The sequence below is a fragment of the Sapajus apella genome, unplaced genomic scaffold, assembly GCF_009761245.1.
Source record: "Sapajus apella isolate SASKATOON/1434 unplaced genomic scaffold, GSC_monkey_1.0 scaffold36, whole genome shotgun sequence".
Classification (NCBI taxonomy): domain Eukaryota; kingdom Metazoa; phylum Chordata; class Mammalia; order Primates; family Cebidae; genus Sapajus; species Sapajus apella.
Genome location: NW_022436976.1, coordinates 12037444 through 12061449, shown reverse-complemented (window position 1 = coordinate 12061449; position 24006 = coordinate 12037444). Strand labels below are relative to the sequence as shown.

Sequence of the window (24006 nt, the reverse complement as noted above, 5' to 3'; positions counted from 1 at the left end):
GTCTCCTCATGGTTGTTATCATTGGATTTTTTATTTGGTTACTTCTTCCTTGTTTATTTCACCTTATTAGAATGTACATACCACAAACATATAGGCTCTGCTGACCTTCATTCCCTTGGGACCTCACCTAGTTCAACCGTTAAAATTAATTCTATCTACTTGCTGACAATTCTCAAAATTACATCTCTAGCCCAGACCTCTCTCCTGAATTCTGGACTCACATGTATAATGCATATAGACACATACACACACAAACTTCCATTACATATTCACTGCATACACATATGTCTGTTTATTTCACGTGTCCAAAATCAAATTCTGGACTCTATTACCCCAACAACCTTCCTCAGTCAGAAACCCACCCATCTCAATTGATGACCAGTCCATCCCAAGGCAGTCATCTTTGACTCCTCTTTTTCTCTTAAACTCCACACCCATTAATTCCATCAGTACATTTTATTGTTTTTGTCTTAAAAAATATATCCAGAATCTGACCAACCTCTCACCATCCTGCTACCATCCTGGCCAAGCTTTCACCAACTCTCACCTGCTTTATTGCAGTAGCCTCTAAACAAGTCTCCCTGCCTCTGTCTTTCCGCCATCCCCCATTATAATCGATTTTTTTTTTGGGGGGGCTTCATCTTCACTCCTGTACTTCTCACCCTACAACCATTCAGTGACGGGAACTGTGGAACACATGGCTCCAGGGCTCCAGGTGGCCCCTGCCTCCCAGGAGAACCAGCCACCCCTTCTAACTGGGCAAAGGAGTTAAACAGAGCATCACCACCACCTCCCTACGGGTTTTTGGCCTGTCTGAAGGACAGAGTACCCTCGGAGCTGGCCTGGGCCCCAGCCCTACTGCTGGGCTTGCCTCCTGCGGTTAGTTGCTATAGGCCTCTTCGAACATGGCCTTGCAGGGGAAGCCGGCCTTTAGCTTGGAGCAAATGAGGAAGGAGCCCCCCCATCTTCCTGTGCAGGGAGTAGGTCTCCTCAGGCGGGGGGACAAGACCATGTCTCAACATGACGGGAATCAGGTTGTGGATCTTCTCGGTGGTGCTCTGGGTGCCAAAATCAAAGGGCTCATCGGAGGTGAAGGCCTCCCCCAGGATGAGGATGGCATCCAAGTGGGCGTCTTCCATGACCTTAACTTCGTAGCCGGTGAGGAACTTCATCTCTATGGATTTTGCCCGCACAGTCTCCCTGTCCCTGTCGGCAGCAGCCCTGATGATCTGAATGTAGAGGTCGGTGAAGGACCTGTCATATTCCTGTGTTGCCCCAAAGTCCAAAAGAGCCACCTTGTGCTGCTGGGGGGTCACAGAAGAAGCTGGACCAGTTGGGGTCTGTCTGCATGAAGTGGAACTCGAACAGCTCCCTCAAGCACAGAACCAGGATGTTGTAACAGATCTCATTTCTAATCTCCTGGCTGAGCCCTTCGGCCTGGTCCAAGGGGAAGCCGGACACCAGCTCTGTGGTCAGCACGTGTGGGCTGCAGAGCTCGTCCACGATCTCAGGCACGTAGAAGAAGGGGTGGCCCTTCAGTAGCTCCCTGAACTTGCGGGTGCAGGCAGCCTCCCACTGGTAGTCACACTCCAGCCCCAGCTCCCGCCTCAGCACATCGATCAGGTGCTAGGGGAACAGGCCTTCTGGAAGCATGTTGCTCATGTTCAGCACGGCCATGAGGTTGTTGACGTCGCTGTTGATGCTCTGGGCCACACCAGGGTACTGGATCTTCATGGCCACCTCTCGACCGCTCTTCATGCAGGCCAGGTGCACCTGCCCAATGGACGTGGCGGCGAAGGGCCGCTCCTCAAAGTACTCCAGCTTGTCCCGCCAGTTGGGGCCCAGGTCATGGTTGAGAGTTTTCATCATCTGTTTCAATCGCATGAAGTCCGCACTCTGCCGCACCGGCTCGAAGATCTTGGCCAGGTGGGGGCTGATGAAGGCGTTGTCCTGGATGCTCCATGCATACGATGCGTTTAGCATTGGCCTCAGACAGAAAGGGACTGGAATCCAGCACAGCCTTCTTCCCTGAGGGGTCCTCGGAGCGCAGGCTCTTCTTGGCAACTTCTGCCAGTGCCCCAAAACCCAGACCCACGGCCAGACCTACGAAATTGGCCAGCCGCCCAATCCTTGTCACGGGCACCTTCCGCTCCCGAGCATGCTCGCTGAGCATCTGTTTGCGCTGCTTGTTCTCTGGGCGAGCCTTGGCCTGCCGGGCCTTCTCGATGTCCTCAGCTGTGAGGTCCCCCACAGGGGACTGGTCCTGGTGGAAGAACCTTCGCTGAAAGCCCGTGGCAGAGAATGAGCCTTTGGGGTTTGCAAAGAAGGGGATGAGGATGAAGGTGAAGAAGATGAAGATGATGATGAAGGGGAGGAAGGAGAGGAGGATGAAGGCGAAGATGACTAACAGAACACTGATGGATTCCAACCTTCTTTTTTTTAAATTTTCTCCCTGGGCCTGGGGTAAATTTTCTTTTTTTTTTTTTTTTTTTTTTTTTCCTTCCCTCTTGTGCTCAGTCACCCTGTTTTTGAGGTTTCTTTTCTCTACACCATGGTTCCCAACTTATTTTGGGGGAAATATGTTAAGCAGGATACAATGGGAAAAGAGTCTCTACCCCTTTCTGTTTGAAATTCATTTTACCTCTTCCTGACTTAACAAAAACTGTATGGAATCACCACCACCGAGCTCTGTGGGAAAAAAGAGAAACCTGCTCCTTTCGTTCTGCTGGAAGCTGGAGGGTGGTAGGCCCCTGTGTAATAGCGCATAGGATTCTAGCTTTTTTCCTCCTTTCTCTGTATATTGGGCTCAGAGAGTACACTGTGTCTCTATGTGAATATGGACAGTTAGCATTTACCAACATGTATCTGTCTACTTTCTCTTGTTTAAAAAAAGAAAAAAAAACTTAAAAAACTGTGTTATAGAAGGTCAGCAAAGGGTGGGTTTGAGATGTTTGGGTGGGTAAGTGGGCATTTTGACAACATGGCTTCTCTTTTGGCATGTTTAATTGTGACATCTGACAGATATCCTTGCAGTTTAAGATGACACTTTTAAAATAAATTCTCTCCTAATGATGACTTGAGCCCTGCCACTCAATGGGAGAATCAGCAGAACCTGCAGGATCTTACTTGGAATTGACATTCTCTATTGTAATTTTGTTCCTGTTTATTTTTAAATTTTCTTTTTGTTTCACTGGAAAGATGATGCTCAGTTTTAAACGTTAAAAGTGCTTTGTTACAATAAAACTAAATGTGTACACACAAAAAAAATCGTATGTGTACACAATAAAAAAACTATACATGTACACAAAAAAACTAAATGTGTACACACATAAAAAAATGTATACAAAACTAAATGTGCACACACACACACACACACACAATTCTCGTATCTCTGAGTGATCTCTTTAAACCTAAGGCAAGTCACTTCATAACCCTGCAACGGCTTTGTTTCCCTCAAGAGTAAAAACCAAAATTCTTTCTGTGGCCCCTTGTTCCTTTCTGATCTTCTCTTGCTACTTTCTCCTTTGCTTACTCTCACTCAAGTCTCTGTATTTTCTAAATGTTCTTCAATAAGGTACTTTTTTTATTAATAAAAAGTTTTAAATGATAAAACTATAAAAGAGTAATCTAATCTGCCATTTTACCCAAATGCTTCCACTACTAGAACAGGATTGAATAACAAATCTGAAAAGAAAAACTAAGTAAATTTATGAGAAGAGTTTATGGTGCCCTGAATGCCTACATGCCTAATGAAGACGTTGATAAACACAATTCTCAAAAAAACCAAACGGTATGGTGAAATAGCACAAGTTCTGGGTTTGGGATTGAAATATAATTCTTAAATCTTTTATTACTTACTAATTGTGATACCTTGACTGGTCACTATTCTCTCTGATTCATTTTCCTCTGTGTAAAGATGAAGCGATCAATCTGTAAAACTAATAAACTTGGTGTTCTACAACAAGAACACCTCTACATAGTTTCCAAAAACACACCTAATAAGGCTGACTTATTCCTTAGAATGTTATTGAACATTCTAGATTAATCTGCATATACAAAAGAATGACAGAAAAGAAACCAAAATACCAAAAATGTTTCGAGCCTGGTTGCGGATTGAGTTTTATACAACTTCCAAAATCACTACCTGGGAGATTGTCGTGGGCACCCTACTAAGAATAAACAGAGGGGTGTGGTGGCTCACTCTCTAGGAACCACAAACTTAATGTTCTTAAAAAGAACAGAGATTTTAAACAGTCAGACTGTATAGGTATCATGACCCAGGGTTGGGGGCAGATGGCTCTACATGACCTGGGGTGGTGGGGAAAAGGGGAGAGATGGAGAAAATCTTCTATCAGGATCTCCTGGGGAGCTGCTCCCGAGCTGAAACAAACCACCAGTTAGGACGAATCGCCTTTGATATGAAAGTTGGGAAGCTAGATTGTTCCTCAGCGGGTCGGTTCTAACAATTTTGTTACCCAACCCGAACCACTCACCGGGTCTACTGGGCTGCAAGCCCTTAACAGTTGGAAACAAGCGGCCCAGGCCCAACACAGTCAGACAAATCGCTGGGTGGCCATCCGCTCCTGAGATAATTGCTAGAGAAACACGACAAAATCCAGCTTCACCCCATCAAGGTTTCCCGAGTGCCGACCAAGGCGCTCTAGGGGCGTGGTTGCGTGAGCGACGCACGGAAGGGGCGGGTCAGAAACAACCGTACCGAGGAGCTCCCCAGGGCGCATGCGTGCTCTGCGGCGCGGGCTGTGGGAAGGTTGGGCTATGGCAGCTGCTCGGGACCCTCCGGAAGTATCGCTGAGAGAAGCCACCCAGCGAAAATTGCGGAGGTTTTCCGAGCTGAGAGGTACCAAAGAAGGAACCTGAGTTCTCCCGGGCAATGGAGAGGGAGGGTGCTTTGCGTGCCAGGAGTTTTGTTGGACTGTCACTTCCCGTCTGCTTCTCATCTGCAGGCCTGTGACTGGCTCAGAAGTAGCTAGCTAATAATCCTTTTGAGTTTTTTATTCTTCTCACTGTCCCTGCTTGACATTATACTTGTTGCTTACTTTATTCTTCGTAGTGTGGATATTAAATAAGGGCGAAGGAAGAAGACTAAAGAAAATCTGACTAGTGAAGTTATGCATTGGTTAGCTCGTTAACAAAAGTTAACTTTAAGTAAATCTAAAAGATCTGAAGCACAGTATTTAGACATTTATGAGTAGATCCCAAATCCCTGTCTACTTCCTGGTTTACATTACCTTCACCTACTCCTGTAATGTAAGCACTCGTTGAGGTAGGAACAGAACATGGAAGAATTATGGATTAAAAATTAAAAGGGAGAAATTTGTCATCAGAAAATTGGCTATGCCACTTAATCCCTGTACAACTGTCTAATAAAAGTGATTAGACTTTTGATGCAGTGACTAACAAATACTGGGACTAATACTTGGAAAACGGTAAAATGTTCACGACTATTAGATTCTAGCTGACACGTTCTGTTTGTTAACTAATTAAAACACTTAATCATTTTGTTTATCAATAAAGAGATTCCAACCGTCTACCAAAAGTGCAGACTGTCTTTTAAAGAGGTCATTAGAGAGTTGGGACCTTCTCAGAATTTTATATTATATTCTAACAGCCTATGTAAGTTTGCATGGTTCATCTTAAAGTAATAGAAAATAAAGTACCTACATTTATAAATAGCAGCATTGATGGAATGGATCTTTGGGTTGTGTCTTTCTTAATCACCTAGCACTAAATGGCCCTGATATATAAAAATTGATTTGCAAAACTGGTAATAGTCTTTGGCAAGTGAAATTAGCTCTCTTAATCAAGAAAAATTATGTCTTTCAGAATTTATAAATAAATGGGATTGTAGACCATAAAAGGAGGGAATGATCAAAAGAGAGTGAAAAAAAGAAAAGAACTTGTGAGCAGTCTTTATTATAGCCATTTTGATTTATACTAATGTACCACTAATTATTCCCTAGCTCTCAAAAGCCAAAGATACATTTGGAAGATGATAATAAATGTTACCTTCTTTTTCGTCTTTCTAAATAGGCAAACCTGTGACAGCTAGAAAATTCTGATAATTTTTGTCCTCATTTCCTTGCTTTTTCCAAATAGGCAAAGTGGTAGCACCTGGAGAATTCTGGGACATAGTTGCAATAACAGCAGCTGATGAAAAACAGGAACTTGCTTACAATCAACAGCTGTCCGAAAAGCTGAAAAGAAAGGAGTTACCACTTGGAGTTCAATATCACGTTTTTGTAGATCCTGCTGGAGCCAAAATTGGTACGCGATTTATGGTCAGGTTTATAATATATGCCCTAAGCAGAATAATCATTGAAGAAAAGCTTTTCTGTGGCTTACACTTTACAAGCTGCATATCTCTACCTACAACTTTACATACTTTAAAATTTGTAGAACAGGGCATATCAACTCTTCTTACCCATTATGACTTACCTTGAAAAACTTCTAGAATGTTACTTAAAAGATAATTTTTTTTAGTTTTAATGCAATTTACACTACTCAGGTAGGAATATTCTTTTGGACCTTATCAGTGGAGCCCTTAAAATCCTCCCAGCTCCACAGTTTTTCCAGCAGTTTACACGAAGAAAGCAAATGGGGGCAAAATACTCCTGGCCTTTTGGAGATATAATGCAGAATGCAAAATAACACTGTCACATGGTTTAAATATCATTAAACATATATTTGAAAACCCTAGTTTAGTTCAACTTTGCCCTTTGACCTTCTGTTACAAATAGAAATAAATGCTCTTTTTCTGAAGGCTATTTTCTATGTGCTTCAAGGTGCTTTCTACTAAAAGTTGAGGCACCTTGATACCAGAGATAGGATATCTGCATATGACATTAGCGTTATTCTAATTATCGAATGTTATTTTTATTTTATCCTTGCAACTATGAGGTCAGTACTCTTATTATTTCCATAGATGAGAATCTGAGGTACCTAGAGTTAAGTAACTGCCCTAGGATAACTAATGTGGTAGTTATATTTAATATATATATATATATATATATATATATATATATTTTGTAATCCAAGTTCTAAAAATCTTTTTTCAAAAGGAACTCTAACTTGTGTTTTTGATTGTGTCATTTGGGAGAATTATTTAAATGGGCTTTGTGATTTGTAACTCTGAATGTTTATACTTATCAGTCTTCTAGTGTTGCAGATTTTGTAATTTATTCTTTCTTATAATTACTATTTTCAGGAGAATATGACCTCATCATTTATTACTGAAGGTTGCTGTCTGGGTTTCATTGCTAATTTATTGATTGGTTGTTTACTATGAGATGATTTTAATTTTGTTCTATTGGCAATACCTTTGGTATCTGTCTAATTATTGCTGAAAGCCAAATCTTTAAAGTTATATGACACTTAAATTTACCGTCATGACACTTTTAGTAGGTTTCTATGAAATAAATTGTGCTTTTTAACTTTATTTTTAAGGAAATGGAGGATCAACACTTTGTGCCCTTCAATGTTTGGAAAAGCTATATGGAGATAAATGGAATTCTTTTACCATCCTATTAATTCACTCTGGTAAAGTTATAATTTACTAATTTACATTTTCTTTTGAGTTTTACACCTTTAATACTTTAGAGACTTTTTTCTTTCTTGCAAATACTTTGCTTCTACTTTTTAAAAAAATCTTTGAAGTTATTCTGCTTTGAAAACAAATATTTCCTGATTTTCATGATTTTTGTAGGTTGTAAGTAGTATAGTGATTTTCACAAATTTTACCCTTAAAATTGTAGATCACATATATCATCAACTTTTTATGAATATTGTTTTGTTTTTGTATGCACAGAAAATTATTTCCCTAACACAGGACCCATTCAAATATGAATAGTTTTCAGGAATGCTTTAGTGGAGATTTTTCTTTTAATTTTAATTTTAATTTTAAGTTCTGGGATACGTGTGCAGCTTTGTTGCATAGGTAAACGTGTGTTATGGTTGTTTGCTGCGCCTATCAACCCATCATTGGTATTAAGCCTAGCATGTGTTAGCTATTTTTCCGAACGCTCTTCCTCCCTTAGTGGAGATGCTTGCTTTGGGAGAAGGCTGGTTTAACACTATCATTACTTGACTTTTCCTGGTACTTTCTATCTTGCATTTTTGTGTGATTATTGGTAGCCAAAGGCCACAATGTTTAAAAATAAAAGGGAAATGTGACAAGATAAGGAGTGGACAAGTAAATATATATGGGAAAAATCACACAGTAGAAGACATTTTAAAACAGAAAACTAGGAAGGACATAGTCTCAGAATAAAGATAGCCTTTTAAATTGAATACATTTAGTCGTATGAAATTTTGGTTACATGAAAACCTTTGTTATTTTTCTCTATATGTTAAGGGACTAATGAAAACTGTCATGAATTGACACCAGTCCAGGGACAGGTGTTTTAGAATCATTCATCTACATGGCTTCCAAGGCACTTTCTAACTCTTAATGATTTACATATAAAACAATGATTCTTTTTAAAGGTGATGTCAAAGTAGAGCATCCAAGTTCTGGTTTTAAGACTAAAAATTTGTAAAAAGATCACATTGACAATTTTATTTATGAGAATTATTATTATTATCAGTTTAGTAAAAATTAAGTTAGATATCAGGAAATGCATAGTTAGATAATTGTTTTTATTTTTTGGAAATAGATAATTCTTAGTGCTAAATTTTACTATTGGCTGGTCTTTGGAAAAAGAAAAAATAGAAAGTTATTAGCTCTCTTTTGTTGAACAATGTACCATGTGCCAAGTACTTTGCATATATTATTGATCTTCAGTAATAAATTAACTTACTATAACATTTTTACTTTATAAACTTTTTAATTTTTTTTTAACTTTTTGACTCTATTATAATAACACTTAGCTTAACACACAAACACTATGCAGCTGAACGTTAGGGTTTATTTTGTTGTTTTTATTTTCACTTTTTAAAACTTTGGTTAGAAAGGAAGACACAAACACATTAGCCTAGGCTGACACTGGGTCAGAATCATCAGTATCACTCTCTTCTACCTCTATTGCCCTATTAGAGTTCAGGAGCTGTCATCTCCTATGATAACAATGCCTTCTTCTGGAATATTTCCAGAAGGACCTGCCTGAGGCCATTTTATGCTTAGGTTTTTTTTTTTTTTTTTTTTTTTTTTTATTTGTATCATATGAATTTATTCTAAAATAACAATCAGAAGTATAAAATAGTAAATACATAAACCAGTAACATAGTCATTTATTACCAAGTATTGGGTACAATCCATAATTATATATGCTATACTTTAGTAAACTGGCAGCACAGTAGGTTTGTTTATACCAGCATTACCACAAACACTTGAGTAGTGCATTGTGCTAGGACATTACAGTGGCTACAACATCACTAGGTGATGGGAATTTTTCAGCTCTGTTATAATCTTATGGGACAACCATTGTATGTTCTGTCCATCATTAAGCAAAATGTTGTAAAGAAGCAAATGACTGTAACATATTAGTTTTCTATAACTTTTATTTTCTGTGAAGTGGATTCTTAATTAGAAGCCTAAACAGGATTGACATTTGTTGTTTAAATAGATACAGGCTGGGCATGGTGGCTTACACTTGTAATCCCAGCCCTTTGGGAGGCCCAGGCAGGTGCATCACCTGAGGTCAGGAGTTCAAGACCAGCCTGGCCAACATGGTGAAACCTCGTCTCTACTAAAAATACAAAAATTAGCCAGGTGTGGTGGTGGGTACCTGTAATCTCAGTTACTCAGGAGACTCACTTGAACCCAGGAGGTGGAGGTTGCAGTGAGCCGAGATTGTGCCACTGGACTCCAGCCTAGGTGACAGAGTGAGACTCGGTCTCAGAAAAAAAAAAAAAAAATGTAGGTACAACATCATGTTTTGGCTGCTGTCCTTTTTATTCGTTATACATTTAATTCAAAACATTTCATTGGCTCTGCAGTATACTTAAATTTTTTTCGTGACCTAGAGTTTTTAAAATCATGTCATATCAAATGGCAACAAGAGAATTTCTCTTTGAACTTTTAATCTAGAGTTCATTATTCTTTCCTGATTTGCACTAACACATGGTGTATATTAAATATCTTTAGAGATATTTTGATTTGTAACTGATGCCCCTGGGGTTTGAAAATTTATAAACAATACCACAGTTTTTAAATGGTTATTATGTTTTAATTTTGTAGGTGGCTACAGTCAACGACTTCCAAATGCAAGTGCTCTGGGAAAAATTTTCACTGCTTTACCTCTTGGTAACCCTATTTATCAGATGCTAGAATTAAAACTAGCCATGTACATTGATTTCCCCTCACATATGAATCCTGGAATTCTGGTTACCTGTGCAGATGATATTGAACTGTATAGTATTGGAGAATTTGAGTTTATTAGATTTGACAAACCTGGCTTTACTGCTTTAGCTCATCCTTCTAGTTTGATGATAGGTACCACACATGGAGTATTTGTCTTAGAGCCTTTTGATGATTTAGAACATAGAGACCTTGAATACAGATCTTGTCATCGTTTCCTTCATAAGCCCAGCATAGAAAAGATGTATCAATTTAATGCTGTGTGTAGATCTGGACATTTTTGTCAACAGGACTTTGCTGGGGGTGACACTGCTGATCTTAAATTAGACTCTGACTATGTCTATACAGATAGCCTATTTTATATGGATCATAAATCAGCAAAAATATTACTTGGTTTTTATGAAAAAATAGGCACACTGAGCTGTGAAATAGATGCCTATGGTGACTTTCTACAGGCTTTGGGACCTGGAGCAACTGTGGAGTACACCAGAAACACATCAAATGTCGTTAAAGAAGGGTCAGAGTTGGTAGAAATGAGGCAGAGAATATTTCATCTTCTTAAAGGAACATCACTAAATGTTGTTGTTCTTAATAACTCCAAATTTTATCACATTGGAACAACTGAAGAATATTTGTTTTACTTTACCTCCGATAACAGTTTAAAGTCAGAGCTCGGCTTACAGTCCATAACTTTTAGTATCTTTCCAGATACACCAGAATGCTCTGGCAAAACATCCTGTATCATTCAAAGCATACTGGATTCGACATGTTCTGTGGCACCTGGCTCAGTTGTGGAGTATTCTAGATTGGGGCCTGATGTTTCAGTTGGGGAGAACTGCATTATTAGTGGTTCCCACGTCATAACAAAAGCTCCGCTGCCTGCATATTCTTTTGTGTGTTCCTTAAGCTTGAAGATGAATAGATGCTTAAAGTATTCCACCATGGCATTTGGAGTGCAAGACAACTTGAAAAAGAGTGTGAAAACATTGTCAGATATAAAGTTACTTCAATTCTTTGGAGTCTGTTTTCTGTCATGCTTAGATGTTTGGAATCTTAAAGTTACAGAGGAACTGTTCTCTGGTAATAAGACGTGTCTGAGTTTGTGGACTGCACGCATTTTCCCAGTTTGTTCTTCTTTGAGTGATTCAGTTACAACATCCCTAAGGATGTTAAATGCTGTTAAGAACAAGTCAGCATTCAGCCTGAATAGTTATAGGCTGTTGTCCATTGAAGAAATGCTTATCTACAAAGATGTAGGGGATATGATAACTTACAGGGAGCAAATTTTTCTAGAAGTCAGTTTAAAAAGCAATTTGATTTAGAGATATTTAAAACATTGTACACTTTGCCTTTTTGAGTTACATTCCAGAGATAGGTATTTTCTGTAGGCTGTTTCACTGAACTTAATTAATGAAAATTGTCTTAACATAATTGCTGTAGATAATGTTAATAGCACAAAAGTATATATAAATCATATTTGATGAAGACTATTTCAAGACTAAGTTGAGAAAAGTGATACTTTTTTGGATGTATATCATTGTTTTAGTTTTTAATAATGATGGATTTATGGAGCATTGTTTTTTCACATAATTAGTTTAAAAGGTAATTTTCTAAGCATACCTTTGGAGAATTTTTCCATCTTTTTTGAGGCTTTTGATCCAATAAAGTTGTAAGTATTCATTGGCAATTCTCTCCTCAACTGTAATTCTATTTTGACTAATAAAAATGTCATACTATAGGGTCTTCAGAGTACTGTAGGAATACGGAAAAAATGCTTATTCAGAAACAAATCCATAGCTGACAAATTGACTCAGTGCCGAATATATTGTGATTATTTTAGTTGATAAATAGCTAGATACAAAGACCTCTGAAATTGATGATAAAATTTGTATCTCATTGATTTTATCAAAATGAAACTAAAAGTACACATGTGTGATACCCTTGAACATGTGTTTGTGTATCTTTAAAATTTTCCCGTATGTTCCATTCCATAGCAAAACACACACAAATGCACACAAAACTCAGTTTATCTGTGGGGAAAGTGGTAGTAATCATTGAGATTCATCAGTAATCATATAATTTCACCATGGACATCGCTTTCATTATCTCCTATCAGTGCTTCTAACAAAATTTAAATTACCAAATTAACTGACTTTACTTTTCATCTTATTTTTTGTCCACACACTGGTGTTGCTGAGAAGCAAATAATTGGCCCAAATGCAGACATCAAGAGGCAGGCAGAAAAATGGAAAAACTGAGATAATGCACAGACAATAAACACTTTCAAGAAAATAAAAAATTGGCTGAAATCTCAAGTTATGTGTTTCTATATTGGTATAAGCACATAAGTGAAAAGTCTTCATACTAAAGTGTAATAAAGATTTGTCAGCGTGTTTTTTTTAAATGAAATAACTAGTCTGTGCTACTTTTATTTGTATGTTAACATGTCAGTATAAAAATTGCCAAACTAGAAGTAACTGGTTTATAACCTTCAGTTATGATACTTTGTGTGCATGTTTTTTTTTTTTTTTCAAGGTTTTTCCCAAGGAGAAGATACAAATATATGGTAGCTATTGTATATAAATAATTGATTTACTTGCAGATTTTTCAGAGGATGTTATGTGTTTGTCATTCATTAAATGTTCAAAATTTTAGTTTTACCAAATCTGAAGTGCCACCAGTTAAAAGAATCACATTATTTTATGTTCCATTAAGAAAAACACAATAAAATATGATACAGTACTTTCTTTGTTACTTGATATTTTCATATTTATTTGAGATCTCTTTTAGATGTTTTAAATATTTTATTTAACCCTCTTGCATATACATATAAAATAATAAAAAAGTGAAATATTGAGATATCATCAAAACATTTCTACAGCTTCACATTGAAGTTGTCCTGCAGCACTTTCAACTCAGAGTTAACGATATGCATATGTCCATCTAGTACCATCTTCTGTGCTTTCAGAGCTGCTGGTAAGGCTGCATTTCCTGAGTGCTCTAAAACTACTGTCTGAATTATTTTTTTACCAAGCCCGCACTCCTGCAAGTTTTGATACCCTTCTATTTGACAAAACTCAGTTTTGCTTTTGCTTTATTTTAATCGCAGGTCCTTTGAACGTAGGACCTGTGATTCTATTCAAAGTCAGAAAGATTTCTGACATATTGATGTTAATATGAAAATTAACACATTAATATGAAAATTATTATTTGGTAAACCAGAAGCGACCTGTCTGAAGTCCTCAATTATGGCATTTTTGTGTTTATTTTATTTTTCTTTTTCAAGGTTCTTTTTAGAGAAACTATATGGTAGCTGTTGTTTAACATTTACTTATAGATCTTTCAGAGGATGTTACGTTTATTAATTGCTCAATACTGTGTTTTGCTTAATCTGAATTTTAATCATAATCCTGCACAATGCATGGATTCTAGTTGCTTTGAAGTGGTTTTGCTCAAAGAACTTATGAATGTCTCTTGCTTTGAGATGTATTGCTTGGTGTGTAGAAATGTACCACAAATAGTGTACCTTATTCAACTGAAGTGACAGTCATAAACACAGATATGACCAAGTTCACATGTGAGCAGGTAACAACTCTGTGACTATTACTGCCAGGCTAATAGCTATTATACTAACATTTGTAAGGCATATTCCATTTTCTGGCATGTTGAAATGTGGAGAAAAAAAGATGAATTAGGAAATGATTCTAACCTAAGTGTGTGTTTTAATAAAAGGACCTAGGCAAAAAAAAAGTAAGTCACTCTTAAATTTAATCCCTGAATATAGTGTACATGATGATAGGGGAGAAGTGTATTTTGATAAGAAGTGACTAAATTTTGTGACAATCTTCATTTTTCAGGCTTTTCGTTTAGTCTGCCAATAAAGATTAGTTTTTATCTGAATTTTATCAGCAATAAAAAAATAAGACCTGCATATATAAGTTTAAAATTAAACATTTTGTCTCCCTGTATAATTTTCATTTTTATAAAATCTTGACACTTACATATACTCAGGTGTGTAAAAGCCTGCTATTGTTTGTAACTATAGTCCATAAACTTTTGATGAGTTAATTACTAACAACAAGGGCATGAGAAAAATTCAACAGTAATAATCTTTTGCCTTAGGCATTTATTCTCTAAGCAAAACAGAAATAAAGGATATGTATCAGTGTGTACTCGGTTGAAATAAAGCTTTAAAAATCCAAATGATACTCTAAAATTGTTCAAAAGTTTGATGGCATGAATCCAGAATTAATTCCCACAACCTGTGATGATCTAGTCATCTTCTGTAGCTACACAGTAATAGTGTTAAGGTTACCAAATTTAGCAATAAAGCCAAAATCATAACCGCCTGCTGTCACATACAGCTTTTAAGTAAACTACACAAAATCAGTTTCCGTTTACATGGTCCATGAGGCCATCTGGACTTGAGCACTTTGGAGGCTCAGGATTAAGGCACCTCAATATAGCCTAGCAGAATTACAATGGAGAGAAGTGAAAACTGTCATTAGTAGCTAAAACCAGCTGAAGGATTTCAGATACTCTTTTTCTTGTTCATCTAAATCAAGTCTTCATCTGTGTTAAGAACTAAATTGTTAAAGACCTTTTAAATTTGTTAAGTGCAAGAAAAATAATAACCATTATCTACTTAGTTAACTTGAGTCTTCTGTGCCTCTAAAATTTTGTTTAAACAAAGACTATTGAGGTTAAGGAACACAACTTCTAAAACTTAGTAAAATTGTATTATTAACATTTCTTGCATTGAACTTTGTCATATTTCCCTTCTTCTAATACTAGTGTGCCAAATTCTGTAACATAATAGTGTTCTTAATGCTCCCATTTATCTGTATATACAGGAACTTCTGCTTAGGTTTTTTTTATACATAATGAAAGGCTAGTTATACCAGTTGATTGAAAAATACCAGTTCTGTCCCTGGAAGAGCTGTCTACATGAGCCACAACAAACCGAACTTGCCACATCATTCAACTTGCCAATTTGGCTGTAGTTTAGTGGATGACAGCTTTGGGTCAGGCTAATATTTGGGGAAATGGAATAATAAAAGCTGCTGATTTTCATACTGTATTGGAAGTAGGAATATCAGCAGCTTTGGGGGATTGGGGGTGTAGAGGGAAGATGCCTGTGAATGAGTCACTATTATCAACTAACTGCAAAGCAGCTTGGTGATTGACACTTATGTCTAAAGATGTTCATCCCAAGAGCGTTATTGTTCATACAAGTAACTGATTGAAACTAACAGAGTTAATATGTTATTTTGGGCTGCTTGGACAAATAGTCTATCTTTTTGAAGCCTCTGGCTGCAGGGATCTCTTAGCCATCGCACAAATAAATTTCAACCATTCAGACAGAGCAATTCATTTCTGATTGCTGTAGACTAGGGCAATCCATCTGCTAGTGTCATTTACTAGCTATCTGTGCCAGAATTATACTCCTTCAATTGTGCTTCAGTGCATTTCTGAAACAATCTAAACTAAAATGTCTATATTCTTTGGCCACTGGCTTATGATGTGTTACTGATATGCTTATGATGTGTTACTGAATCCCCAGCCTCCTTAAATGCTTTTTAAAATCTTCGTTACAACCAACACATCGTGGCTAAGTAATCTGCACATGTGAATGATTTTTTTAAATTTCTTTTCTTACCAGTATCCACTCTTTTCTCTCTGCAGCACATTCAGATGGTTCAAGTGAGTTTTAATTTACCACTTCCTTGTAGGAGAGTGTCACATTGCCCAGAATAGAATTAAAGCATTTACATCTTGAGGCGAAAAATCTTTTAAAATACAACTATGTCAAAATCAAGTAAGTGTTCGTTTCGTTTGTAGGTTTAGAAATGTTGCACTGCTTAATGAAGTTTTACGTGAGTGGGTTCTTTCCTATTATTTTTAGCCTTGAGATTTGAGAAAGTAAATTATGTCCATCAATATGCTGTTCTTTAGAGAAGTTTCAAATATTTCTAGAACTAGAAAACTTGGACTACACAAAGAAATAATTATGATTATAACAAGTGGCCCAAGTGCAGATTTTAAATGTACAGGCACACTGACGTCATAAATTAAAAATTCACTAGGATCAATCTTTAATGAAATTGAATAAGAAAGATCATCACTCATTATAACTGATTAAAATTGATAGAGCTTCTAATTAAGCATTATCCAGTCCAATCAACAGCTGTCTCTGGAAGCTAGCCTATGAGGAAGGAAGGAGAAAGTTTTAGAGTAATTCTTTTTTACTTGTTGCAACATCTGATGGTTAAATACAAAAGAAATATGTACCATGAGTTCAGTGAGAAGAAGCAATTAACAAAATCAGCCATATTTCTTGTGTCTTCGATTATGTGTCTCCAGACTACAATCATGCTGCAATTTTCCATAACATAAAAATAAATAAAAATAAAAACAATACTTCTGTTAGCCATATTATTTCATCAGGATATAATCAGTCTAGTTTCATCTACAATGAAACCAAAGTTGTTCTAGCCATCATAACATACCCAACACTGAATTCTAGATTCAGATGTTTACCTTCCTGCTTCATATCTCTCCCTTACTGGAAAAAATTGAATAGACATCTCCATTTGGAGAGCTCTGATCTCTCTATCTACTAAGAGAATATTTTTCATCTAGATAAATGACATAGCCATTCACCAAATTGGCAAAAACAAGAAATTTTCCAAGACTCCTCAGTGCTTCCCCCTCATTCTCTTCATCCTGTTTTTCAACAACTGAAGTTTGTATATCAAAAACACAACCAAAATCCATCCACCTCTTTCAACTTACTGAGCTACCACTGTTTTCTAGACTAATGCAATAGTTTTTTTTTTTCTTTTTACATCCCACAACACCTTATTGAATGCAGTAATAATAATGATCTGACTTTTATAAATGCACATGAAGGCGAAGTTGCAGAAAGTCTGCAAAGGAAAGATTTTAAAAGATTGGCATTGAAGTATATGAGACATTGAAAGGAAAAGGAATACTGTGGCCATCTCGACCTGTTTCACTAATTTGGTACTGTTTTTGCATCCCATTTTGCTCCTCTGAAGATGACCTTTTAGGACAAAGATTCATACTACTTTCTAACATTCTACATTTTATTTTCTCCATGAAATTTTGCCTGGAGATAGTCTGCAATCTCTTTACCACCCACATTGTTGTTTTTTACCTTTTACATATTTGCTATGTGCAATCAGATATCAGCTAGAATTTTGCTTTCCCTTTAGATGTAGGAAACATTAGTTGAACCTCTATTCTAAACCCCGCAGATTTCAAAAACTTCTCTCAAGTATCTGTGAAATTTCTGGAGATCACATATCTTCATAATTTCTTTGGGTTGTAAGCTCCATTTCTGGTAAGTTAGTTCTGTTTGGGCTTGCATGTGATTTTCTCACAATTCTATGAGGTGAGCACCTATTTTTCACTATGTGAGTCTCAAACTTGCTCCCAGATTTATGACATTACCGTATCCCTCTAGAGAAAGCCCTTTCACACACATTTTATGTGTAGCAAATTTCTCTGAATCATTGGAGCTGTGGAGGAAGGTGCTGGAAGGAAACAGAAGCGTACGTATAAGAGGAATGAAAACACAGCATTAGGTAATAATTGTTCTTAGAAGTCCATTGGTTCCTCATCACCAGGAATTTCTTCACTAGCTATTTTTTTATGAGCCAAAATTATCCCTAGCTTTTTTCTCTTTCTCAGACCAATTTCTTCCATCCCCTTATGATATATGCACACATTGTCTATATGATAGACATATAGCATTTATCTCTTCTTTCTCTTGTGTCATTAGTTTCCCATCTTTAACGAATTATTCTCATCAGTACACAAATACTCTGTGATCTTTCCAATCAAAAAAAAACCTCTTGATTACACTTCTTTCAGGTATGACTTTCTTTCCTTGCCTTACACTAAAATTTTTAGAATACGGTGTCTATTCTTCCATTCTTCAGTTCCCATCTTCCTATTCACTCTTCAACCCAATTCGGGCTTTTAGTACCCTTCTTCATCACCACTACTCGATTAAAGTTGTTCTGAAGATTTATAGCACTCTCAATTTTGCTAAACTGTGGTCATTCTTGCCCTCATCTTCTTGCCCTTTAAACAGCATTTATCTCAATTGATTACTTCTTTGACTTGCATTCTTTACCTGGATTCAAGGAATTCCCCATTACTGGTTCTTTTTCTAACTTATTGGTCACTTTTTTCAAGTCTCTTTAACTGATTTCTCCTCATCTTCCTCATTTAATATCATTAGAAGCTCACAGATATTTGTGTTTTAATTTCTTTATCCACATTCACTCCTTTGGAATCCATTCTCATAGCATCTATGTGTTATCAATTCTCAAATCTGTATTTCTCATCAAACTATAACTCAAATTGTTAAAATATGAATCTATAAATTGTGAACATAGGTCAGAATTTAATTCATTAATGAGAAAACCAGTAGGATTATCAAGTTGATTTTATATTGTTCCAGATGCTACAAAAAAGAAACTTTATATACAACATTATAAAGAACTTTGTCCAATAATTGAGTACATTTTCTTATGAGATAATAGGCTTAAGTAAAAAGTCCAAAAGACAATTTAGCAAGAGTTTTCTTAAGAAGTTCTTATTTTAGATAAGAGGTAGGATTGAGGCAGGAAAATAGGGTCTGGAGGCAGGGAACATAAGGCAGATTCACACTTAAGCTATGACAGGAAATATCCTTTCCATAGGGCGTATGCAGAGTAAATGACTTTGTAACTTTAATTCATTCTCTCCATTTATAAAGGCCATACACCAAGTAACCAATGGAAACCCTTCACCAATTTAAACCCCAAAAAATTCTGTAATGGCATCCTTGAGCCCCTATGCTTGGGCCCACTCCCACACTGCAGAGTGTACTTTCATTTTGAATACATTTCTTCATTCTTTCCTCGCCATGTGCATTTGTCCAATTATTTGTTGAAAATGCCAAGAACTGGTTCACTGTCCACTAGTAACAGCATTAGATAATGACTGTGGGTCAGGTTTCCTGAAAACCAGAATCTGAGATGTACTTTAGAATGCGCAATGTTTTTAAGGCTGGTCTGTGGCATTAATACTTGTACAAGGAAGGGGAGAGAGCAAAACAGAGCAGAAGACAGTGAAGCCGAGATGCAGTCTCAAAGACATCCTTAATTGGCTAATCCCAAGAGGAGCTCTGGTTACTAGAATAGCACTTCAGTATTTCCCAAGTTGAACCTGATTGGCCAGGATTTATACCGCACATCAATCATCTTTTCTCAGTTGCCCAGTTGATAAAGTATACAATGGACAAGATATCTCTTTATGAATGAGACAATCTGTGAAAGGCACTGACCAATGAAAGCTGTTTACTGACAGCACTCCCAGTAGCTGAGGTAACAAGCCCTTCACTGAAGAAGTGATATGGGTCCCATCACAGTGTCCACCACAATAACATTATAAAGTCCAACTCAATTCCAAGATTCAATTTCTATATGCAACTATTTTAATGATACATTGTTATGTTTTAATTCAAGTTGAATTATGACTTCCAAACTAATCATGCAATATTGTACATATTTTAAATGTACTGAATCCAAGAAGAAACTATACTTTAGTAGATATGTCAGTCATTGATTTACAGAAGCTTTTTTTTTTTCTGTAATACTGTCACAAATCTACATGATAATCCCTAGTGCCAGATTTTACTTTTGACTAGCTGAGCAAGCTAAAATATTCATAAATTCACATGAAGCCAGATGGCTTCCCACTGAATATGCATTTGAATGATTCCTGTACATTATTTATTCCAAGAAATGCACAAAATATACCGTCATCATAGCAGAGACTCCTAATAAGTTTGTTTCAGAAAGGAATCAAGCAATAACAGGTATCCAGTGCTAACTATATTTTGCACTGAACCATGACTCTATGTATGTTCAAGAATTACTAAGCAGACTCAATTTAGTTATTTTCTATTAGTCTCTAAAATATCAGGAATCTGAAATAAGGAAGTGTTTAGCAAGAATGACTAGCATTTGAGAAAAAGGAGGATTTAACTTAGCAAGCATAACATCTTAATAATTTGCTTAGTTCTCTAAAAATTCAAATGTGCAACATGAAGTATTAACCATTTTTGTTAAGTTGTCTTTTTAGGAGTACTTTTATTTTCAGGTTGAAATCACAGATGTGAATTTGAAATGAAAATATAACTTAATCATTAAAAGTTTTTTTCTCCAACATATTTGGGGAGAGAAGAAATGAAAATAGTATTTTTTTTCTTTTTTAATTTATGGAGTTTTCCTTTTATTTAAATCTGCTATGTCTCTTTTGAAAGTTTCCTATTCTTTGGACATGTATCATCATTGCTGTCCCCACCCTCCATCTTCTCTGTTTTCCTTCAAATGTTGTAATCACTGTTATTTGGTAAACCATATCTGGTAATTCTACTATCTGCAGTCAGGATGGATATGCTTCTGATTCTTGTTTTTGAGCATTATGTAGCTATGCTTTCTTAGATATCTTTGATTGACTTTGATTGTCTGTTAGTCATTGTCCTTAGCAAAGTATTTGCAGAGGTTTCCAGTGCCCTAAGATGAATGGACTCTCCTATAACGGCTTTGCATTTGCTTCTAACAGGAGACCAGAGAGGCATTGTCACCTAAGAACAACCTTAGATTAAGTTCAAGACTGAGGTTCTATGGCTTACTAGGCTTGGTATAAATCCATAGTGAATATTATTGTAGCAATAATTTCTCAAGAACCTAATTTTACTTTATTTTCCTTCTCTTTTTTCCTTTCTTCTTTTTTAAATTAATTTCTTCTGCTGTGCTTAACAGCAAGGCAAGTTGCTGGACAATTCCTTTGATTTGGAATAAAGGAGGTCATATTTACTTCTAGTTGATCCTTATCCAAAGACACATTTTTGGGAGGCTTTAGCTTAATGTGTCAAAGACACTCTCTAAGAATTCTCGACCTGTAGAAACCCTTGGCCACCCTCTGATTCCTTGGAACCTAAGTCCGACTGCATGCTTTTGGCGAATTCCTCAGGGCAAAAACTTACTTCATACCACTTATGTTTCTTGTATAAGGAAATATCCACTTATATTTCTGGGTTTAAGCATTTTCCTAAAATAGTTTGTGTATACAACATTATTATTTTAGTTCTTCATTTTTTTTGCAATTATGACTTTTATACTTAGCATTTAAAATCAGTCCATTATTCTCACTCATGTGAAACATAACTGTAATTCTGTATTATTTTATTGACTTATCCAACATTTTCCCTAGTGACATATTTTAGTTAGTAGAGGGTATGCTATATTATTTAAGGAGATAGTACTAGTAGATGATATGTTTTTATAATGGATGTTACAGTCATGGAGTGTAATGATCATGAAAATCCTAAACCTATGAAGAAGAAAAAGGGGAATAAAAAAAACATTTAGACTCTTATCCCTTTTATCCCACATCACATAAGCCACATGATGGAGTTGACAAGTCAACACTTAGCATGATGCCTGCTATGAGATAGTAAACCATGTTAAATCTTTTACACAGGAGGTCAGAATAAACATAAGCAGACAAAAGGTATGTTCATGTATATTTTTGAAATAGGAAACAAGCCTACATAATTTCCTTAAAAAAAAAGGTCACCTTTTATAGTAGGTAGAACACATATGCCAGTGTTAGACACTCTCTGACTTGTAATTATCAAAAACAATTTGAAGTTAATTATGTGCCAGGGACTTTGATCCGCACTAGGGATATTTTATCCCTTGCTCGCAGGGCTCTTGCAGTTCAGTTGAGGATAAGATAGGAAAAAATTAATAATTGCAATAATTCCCGGCTGGAGCTACCATATGTACAGGCTTTTGAATAGTCATTCAAAGAGACTAACAAAAGCTGCATGATGAGGAAAGAACTCTTAGGGGAGGTGACATTTACCCTGAAACCTAAAGAAAGAGTGCTAATTAGCCTGTTTTTTTGTGGAGAGATGGGAAGAGAAAGAGTGAAGAGGGAAGTATATTATGACAGGAGAAAACATTTATAAAAGTTTGGTGGGTAAGAGTGCTCAGTGCATAGGGAGATCTGAGAAGCCCAATCTGAAGTGTAGTGTGTCACTTCACTTCAGAAATCACATGCAGTGTAAGAGTGGCTTGGGAAAATGTCTAAACTTGATTAATTTACAGTGTTTATATAAATATGCATATAACTTCATATTTACGTAAATATGCAGGTACCTTAGAAATTAAAACTCTGACAAAATTAAGATTAACAATATTTTTGCAAAGAAGAGGAGAGAGAAAGTGGTGTGTGTGTGTGTGTGTGTGTGTGTGTAATATGGAAGTGATAGTCCTAGTATTTGGCTACCAAATGACAAAGTTGACTTTAGACATTGATGAATAGTAACAAATAGGGAAACAAATAACAGTTATAATTAATGTCTACCCAGAGATCACTTCCTATTGAAACACTGTAAATTAAAGGTTATGTGATTTATGTGATAATTTTGCTTATTTGAAACAAGGGAGAACTGGAAAAGACAAACTTCACAAATGAATTAACATAGTACAAATATTGTACAGAAGTTTATTTACTATGAACCTGAAAAAACAAGTTAGAATTCAAAACTCTAGTGTTTAATCCTTTATTTTATAGTTTCATTAAAACACATATTTCTTGGAAATGTTTTTGTTTAGACATGAGTAGTTACTTTTGTCTTTACAAGAGTTTATCCTTATTTGTGCTGAGCTAAATGTTCAGTATACAGCTGGCTTTTTACTGATACAGTACAGAAATGACACCACATATGACATTATTATATCAGTCTGATTTGAAGAGCTAAAAGAAGGTGGTTATGGAGTAAACTATACTGCATAAACTTTTTTTCATGTCTCTTAGTAGAAAAACAACAGCAACAACCAAAATATATATGCAAATGCACATTTTGTAGTCCATAGTCAGACATTAGCTAAACCAATAAAACAATCTTCAAAGATTTTTGTTGCATAAAAACAAAATATAACTTTCTAGTTAAGCATAAAGCTCAACAAAAGAACACTACAAAAATGAGACAACATTTTAGCTCTGTTCCTAGCATTGCTATTAACTCACCGTGATCTCCATTAGATGAAAAGTCAAGATGTATAAACAGCAAGGGCCACTGGGCATTGTGAGTCTGAAATGGTGTGCTGAAAGTTACTTGAAAGTGTTTTGAAATTTAAAGGAAAGGAAAAAAAGCCTTCATGACAAGTGAAAATATGCCACCTATTCAGTTATGATATCTAAGAAAACTTAATGGAGTTATTAAAGGAGCACTCAGAGAATATGTGCAATTACTTTCTTTAGATAGGACAAATACATTTCATAATGTATTTCTTCATTTCCAAGAAAAGTTTTATTTCTTTGATCTTTCTTTCATGATAATGAGGTAGATGTGTACAGCATTGAACACTGCATCTCAAATGTAATCCCAACAGACTTGCAACAAGCAAATTTTTATGTAATTTTTTATAAAATGATGCCTCTGTTTAAACCACTCACTTTCCTTAACATAATATGAATTCACATATAATTTGTGTATTTCTTCCACTTACAGAACACTGGTTTATACTGCTCTTCAGGCACTTCTCTCCTCAAACATATGTATATATATATATGTGTGTATATATATATATATATAT

The 24006-nt window shown here is 36.1% G+C and overlaps 3 protein-coding genes and 1 pseudogene across 5 annotated transcripts in view; 2 read left to right on the top strand and 2 right to left on the bottom strand.

The window, feature by feature from the left end:
- Nucleotides 1–4685, bottom strand: part of LRRIQ3 (leucine rich repeats and IQ motif containing 3) — a 144318-nt gene extending 139633 nt beyond the window's left edge. Inside the window, exon 1 of the mRNA XM_032297092.1 lies at nucleotides 4494–4685. The gene's annotated coding sequence lies outside the window, so the exon portion shown is untranslated. The remainder of the gene's footprint in view (nucleotides 1–4493) is intronic.
- LOC116564141 lies at nucleotides 611–4739 on the bottom strand (annotated as a pseudogene).
- FPGT (fucose-1-phosphate guanylyltransferase) lies at nucleotides 4702–13981 on the top strand. 3 transcript variants are annotated; one of them, XM_032297088.1, is made up of 4 exons: nucleotides 4702–4858; nucleotides 6118–6285; nucleotides 7465–7557; nucleotides 10196–13981. In XM_032297088.1, the coding sequence occupies exons 1-4, from the start codon at nucleotides 4738–4740 to the stop codon at nucleotides 11635–11637; spliced, it is 1824 nt and encodes a 607-aa protein (XP_032152979.1). In that variant the 5' UTR covers nucleotides 4702–4737; the 3' UTR covers nucleotides 11638–13981. The 3 variants fall into 3 exon arrangements, with proteins under 3 accessions (XP_032152979.1, XP_032152981.1, XP_032152980.1); XM_032297090.1 differs by having other exon boundaries at nucleotides 11013–11179; XM_032297089.1 differs by lacking the exon at nucleotides 7465–7557 and having other exon boundaries at nucleotides 10196–13050.
- Nucleotides 7465–24006, top strand: part of LOC116564091 (serine/threonine-protein kinase TNNI3K) — a 324743-nt gene continuing 308201 nt past the window's right edge. The window contains exon 1 of the mRNA XM_032297087.1: nucleotides 7465–7557. The gene's annotated coding sequence lies outside the window, so the exon portion shown is untranslated. The remainder of the gene's footprint in view (nucleotides 7558–24006) is intronic.